At 41.7% G+C, this 5,790-nt stretch overlaps 1 protein-coding gene across 1 annotated transcript; it reads right to left on the reverse strand.

Moving 5' to 3' along the window:
• Positions 1–1,488: 1,488 nt before the first annotated feature.
• Positions 1,489–5,310, reverse strand: LOC139643847 (tripartite motif-containing protein 16-like). The gene is made up of 2 exons (XM_071519129.1): positions 4,579–5,310; positions 1,489–3,309 (listed from the first exon to the last, which is right to left on the reverse strand). Exons 1-2 carry the CDS (start codon positions 4,910–4,912, stop codon positions 2,327–2,329), a joined length of 1,317 nt encoding a protein of 438 aa, XP_071375230.1. The 5' UTR covers positions 4,913–5,310; the 3' UTR covers positions 1,489–2,326.
• Between the last annotated feature and the right edge of the window lie 480 nt (positions 5,311–5,790).

Consider the following 5,790-nt stretch of genomic DNA (forward strand, 5'->3'; position numbering starts at 1 on the left):
TCTCTCTCTCTCTCTCTCTTTCTCCCTCTCTCTCTCTCTGTCTCTTCAGTGGTGGAAAGAATACTAGAATGTTCTACTCAAGTAGAAGTACTGTTACTTTGCTGATATTTTACTTGAGTAGAAGTAAAAGTACTGCTGTAAAAATCTACTGAAGTAAAAGTAAAAAGTGTCTGATTTAAAATGTCCTCAGAGTAAAAGTTCCTGAGTTCCTCTTTAGAAAAGAAAACGTTGTTAGCTGTGATTTTTTCCATGTGATTCTAAAAGGAGAGAGGACAGAGTTCAGACCAGATTATTTTCACTGGCAGTATTTGGAAGTAATAAAATAAAGTGCAGAAACAAAGTAAAGTCAGATTCCTCTTCTCACTGTGAATGGATCAACTTAACTTTAAGCATAAAAGTAAATGATTTCACCTGTGATTTCCTTCTGTTAGGAAGCTGATATTTTCAATGCCACATCCTAGCTGTAGTAACAAAGATCATCATGAAAAGCCTCATCCATTCTGAATGGCTGGAGGAGTATACCAGCATTTGTAAAATATACAGAGGCACAAATTAAAAATTGTATTTTTAAACATATTTTCTCACGTTTAAGGGGAAACAATGTCTGAAGTTGAAAATAATATAGACATCTCATGTGAAGGAAATTAGTTTTTACATTTAATGTTCAGCAGCCCGATAGATAGATAGATATTCAAACTACATTTTATTCAAGGTTTCTCCACATGTTCTGTTTCAATATTCAGTGCTTTTTCCAGACCTCCATTTCCTGGCTGGATTTTGAAGATTTTGCTCAGTTCAGTGTGAAATATTCTGATAGTGGCTTAACTAGCTCATATCATGTTGAAGTTTATTCTTCATCACAATATCTGAAATGACAGCTGGTCCACGACTACATAAAGTCTGTGGTCATATGTGTGTCAGAACTGAACAAAACTTTTTCAGATATTTTATGCGATTCCCAAACTCGACCTGGAAATAATCAAATGAATTCTTCCTACTTTTCCAGGCTTTTCAGGCCTGCAGAAGAAACTCTGTTTATTGAGCAAGTGCACAAAGCCAATCTAGCTTCTAAAAAGCAACAGATGATTAAACACTTGGAGGTTGCAAGCTTAGTCCTCCATGACAAAACTGTTTCAGTGAAGAAGAAAGTTGCAAGGATAGAGATTGATTGGCAAATGTTATCCATCCACACTGTCCTTCAGTCTCTCCATCTAAACATTCACTTCATTCATACATTTAACCAGTTACATTAACAACAGGATTGTCCTTCATTCTTTCCATCTTCACTAGTGTTTCTTCTTTGGTAACACTGCTGCTTCATTTGACTTTTGATTCCACATCTGCTCTAAACATGAAGACTGCACTTTGTTGTGTTTTAGGCGGAAAATCGTCTCAGTTATACTGTCATATTAGTTTCACATTTTCTCTAGCAGCTTTGATAAGACTTCCTGGAAAGAATACAGAAGAAATACTTGATTCATTCTTGGAAAACAAACTTTATTGATCTTTGCAAACATTCACTTTGATGACACATCAAATCACTAAAACCTGGTAAAAGACTCTGGTTCAATCTTTCCATCTACATGTTCACTTCATCCTCACAATCAATCTGTTAAACCAGTATGTCAGCACTGTGGAGGAAAACAATGAATCCTCTCTCTATTGATTATAATAATAATGATTACATTTGTAGTTCACTTTTTTTAACAAAGTGAAGGGAACAAAATCAACATATTAACAACTATTCAGCTATAATAAAGGGAAGACTTCTAGTGCTGGTTCCATTAAGGCCCATGCAGTGGAACAGAAACAGCAGAAAATATTACAGCAACAATACAAATATGCAACAAAGATAAGAACTATAGACCACACAACAGTTTACATTTTCATATGAATAAATGTCTTTTTGGATACTCTCTATTAATGACTGATGTAACACAATAGTGATTCAACCTATATCCACTTCATAAATCTTCTCCACTGTCTGTTCTAAACAGCCGGTGTCTGGTAGCTCTTTCCTGGGGAAAAATCCTCTGCCACACAGGAAGTGATGCGTTTTACGTCTCTGGTTTGTTTGGAATAAACAAAAGAAGAAGAACTGAGTAGTTAGCATGAGCAGCAATAGCAACCATGGCTGAACAGACAAAGAAAAGAGAAACTCAAACTGCATCAACAGAAAATCCAAGCTCCGCCCACACTGTTTGATTGACAGGTGATCTCTGGGAAGTGCATTGCAGAAACACCACAGTGAGGCTGAGCAACAAAGAAAAAAAAAGAAACACGTAAAAAACAGAATCTCACACATTGCTGCTTTAATAACTCCTGTCTATTTGAGCTTACACAACTCAGCAGTGACTCCAGTATAAAGCCAAAATCCAGGATGGAGAGGCTGAGTGAATGTGGTCTGGACTCTGTGGAGGAGAGTCATGGTTTCAGAGACGCTGTAGAAGGACAGAATACCTGCTCTGTAATCCAGGTACACTCCTACTCTGGAGGACCGAGGGCCTGGGATGGGAGTTCTGGTATTGTTATCTCTGAATTCATAACTATTGTTGTTACAATCTAATGCCCAAGACTTGTCATTGCATCCAAATACACATTCAGTTCCTGTTCTGCAATTATCCTTATATGCGACTGCTATTGAAACTCTCTTCCCGCTCCACTCCACCTCCCAGTAACAACGTCCAGTCAGACCCTCTCTACTCAGGACCTGAAACCTGTCAGTGAATCTGTCTGGGTGATGAGAATATAACAGTTTTTTTGTCATATATGTTGCTTTTCTGTTCCCCTCAGATAATGACAGATGTGTGTATGCTGTGTTTGGATCCAGTGTGATTTGACATGAATATTGTAAGAATTCAGCTCTGGTCTTGGGCTCTCTTGGTTGTGACAGTAAAACATCCACTTTAGTCACTGTCAATGAGATCTTATGCCATTCCACTGTAAGAATGCCCTGTAGTTTATCTCTGGCCTCTGACACAGCTGCAGTCACATCCTCAAAGTAGCGCAGAGGACGGATATCGGTGCTAGGTGAGTCTGTAGATTCACTGAGACGTGACAGCGAGGGGTAATTGTGTAGAAAATGGGTGTGATCCTCTGTGTGTGAGAGCTGCTCCAGCTCAGCGTCTTTCCTCCTCAGCTCAGCAATCTCCTGCTTCAGCTTCTCCTGAAGTTCTTCGGCCCGACTCGCTTCCGCTTTCTGCTGGGATCTGATCTGCTCCTTCACATCAGAGCTTCTTTTCTCAATGAGACGGACCAGCTCAGTGAAGTTCTTCTCGCTGTGCTCCACTGCTTTATCAGCAGAGAGTTGTGCTCTGATCCACACCAAAAATCTCTTCCTTCTCTTCATGTTCATTTGCTGATCTGCAGTGAATGGGCTTGTCAGCTCTTGCACTTCACAACATGTTGTTCACACCCATCTTTAAACTGGCAGATCTGTGAAAGGGGAGGGAACAGGAAATATCTGGTCAGAATGGAACTGGCTGTTTGAGACCAGGGAGAAGAGGGAGGGGCTATCAGGCTTTGTTTTATTCCAGGAAGAGGAGCGGTTTTAAAGAGGCAGTGTGTGTTTAGCTCCCGTTTACAACATGAAGTGAAGATTATGAGAAATAGAAACTTAACAATAGGATAAATCTCTCTCTCCCCTTATTCCTCTCTCTCTCTCTCTCTCTCTCTGTGTCTCTCTCTCTCTTTCTGTCTCTCTCTCACTCTCTCTATCTCTCTCTCTCTATCTCTCTCTCTCGCGCTCTCTCGTGCTCGCTCTCTCGTGCTCTCTCTCTCTCTCTCTCTCTCTCTCTCTCTCTCTCTCTCTCTCTCTCTCTCTCTCTCTCTCTCTCTCTCTCTCTCTCTTCAGTGGTGGAAAGAGAATGTTCTACTCAAGTAGAAATACTGTTACTTTGCTGATATTTTACTTGAGTAAAAATCTACTGAAGTAAAAGTAAAAAGTGTCTCATTTAAAATGTCCTCAGAGCAAAAGTTCCTGAGTTCCTCTTTAGAATAGAGAATGTTGTCAGCTGTGATCTTTTCCATGTGATTCTAAAAGACTAGATTCTTTTCACTGGAAACATTAGAAGTTACAAAATAAAGTGCAGAAACAAAGTAAAGTCAGATTCCTCTTCTCACTGCGAATGGATCCACAGTTTGTCAGTTTACGTCGATCCAGTTTCTGCTGCTGATGGAGAGACACACAATCTGTTCTGTAGTGGATACACATAAAGTACACAAGTACACAAAAAAGCGACTCAACTACAGTAACTTGAGTAAATGTAATCAGTTACTTCCACCCTTGCACAGGTTAACCCAGGGATGGAGAGTGAGTGTCCTCTCTGTGTTTTGAATGAAACTGTTGCACATGATTTACTTACTATGTTGTTTACTCTTGTTTCCCTCTAAAAGACTGCTGTTACATTCAAAAATGTCGTTGTATCAACAAGACGGATTAACACATCTCTGTTTCCTCTCACTTTAACATCGTTATTTGCTCTCTCCAAACACACTCAGAGCTTCTTTTCTCAATGAGACGGACGAGCTCCGTGAAGATCTTCTCGCTGTTCTCCACTGCTTTATCAGCAGAGAGATTGATAGCCTTCACCTCCTGTTGAAGCACCTTCACGTCTTTTTGTCTGTCCTGAATTCTCTGCTGGATTTTTTGCTGACTCACCCCGAGCTCTTTCTGCCTCTCAGTCCTTTGTGCTGCAGCTGAGACTGTGTCGTGGCCTTTATGTTCATCCATGGAGCAGAGATAACAGATACACTGCTGATCAGTACGGCAGAAAATCTTCATCACCTCATCATGACGAGAGCAGATGTTCTCCTGAAGCTTCATGGTGGCTTCGACCAGCTTGTGTTTTTTAAAGGTAGAAGATTCATAGTGAGGCTGGAGGTGCTGCTCACAGTAAGAGGCCAGACACATCAGACAGGACTTTAGGGCTTTCAGCTTGGTGTGAAGGTCTGTGTGCACTGGGGGCAGCTTTGGATTTTCTTCTGATCCTATTCATCCCAGCAGCTTTTAATACAATGATGCAGTAGCTGTGCCCACAGGGAATAGTCACCGGATCCTTCAGTAGATCCAGCAGAGTTTTGCTCTGTCCAGCTGAATTCCTTGCTGCGCCATTTCACTTCTCAGTAACAGTGAGTCAGATAGTTTCACTTGCTCTCCACGGAAAAAACAAGTTGTGCTCCAAACCAAAAATCTGTTCCTTTTCTTCATGTTCATTTGCTGATCTAGAGTGAATGGGCTTGTCAGCTCTTGCACTTCACAACATATTGTTTACACCCATCTTTAAACTGGCAGATCTGTGAAAGGGGAGGGAACAGGAAACATCTGGACTGGATGGAACTGGCTGTTTGAGTCCAGGAAGAAGAGGGAGGGGTTATCAGGCTTTGCTTCATACCAGGATGAGGAGCTTGAACGAGGTCAATCTCGGAACCCATCGTCTATCCGTCTGACCACGATTAGACTCTGGGGGCGACGGCCAATATTTCGGGGTTTCCGGTGTAGCCAGCGGACATCCGGGCCAAGACTTCCTCTTCCGTGCGCCGGTCATTGTTTACAGTCCGATTAGCAACTTGAGACGCGAGAATGCCTAAAAAACTTGTGAAACAATCCGGTCGTAGACGTCGTCTCTCAACTCCAACTCCATTCTCGCGTCTCAAGTTGCTAATCGGACTGTAAACAATGACCGGCGCACGGAAGAGGAAGTCTTGGCCCGGATGTCCGCTGGCTACACCGGAAACCCCGAAATATTGGCCGTCGCCCCCAGAGTCTAATCGTGGTCAGACGGATAGACG

Source organism: Centroberyx affinis, unplaced genomic scaffold (assembly GCF_046629955.1).
Source record: "Centroberyx affinis isolate AG114_WGS23_722 - 3 ecotype Tasmania unplaced genomic scaffold, CSIRO-AGI_Caff_v1 ptg000054l_1, whole genome shotgun sequence".
NCBI lineage: Eukaryota > Metazoa > Chordata > Actinopteri > Beryciformes > Berycidae > Centroberyx > Centroberyx affinis.

What these genes read in the sequence shown, in the direction of transcription:
- LOC139643847 (XM_071519129.1), bottom strand. Translation starts at nt 4,912, where the DNA reads ATGTGTCTGGCCTCTTACTGTGAGCAGCACCTCCAGCCTCACTATGAA. An exon ending in ACAGGAGGTGAAGGCTATCA is followed by an intron (nt 3,310 to 4,578) that starts ATCTCTCTGCTG and finishes GGATCAGAGCAC; the next exon opens with AACTCTCTGCTGATAAAGCA.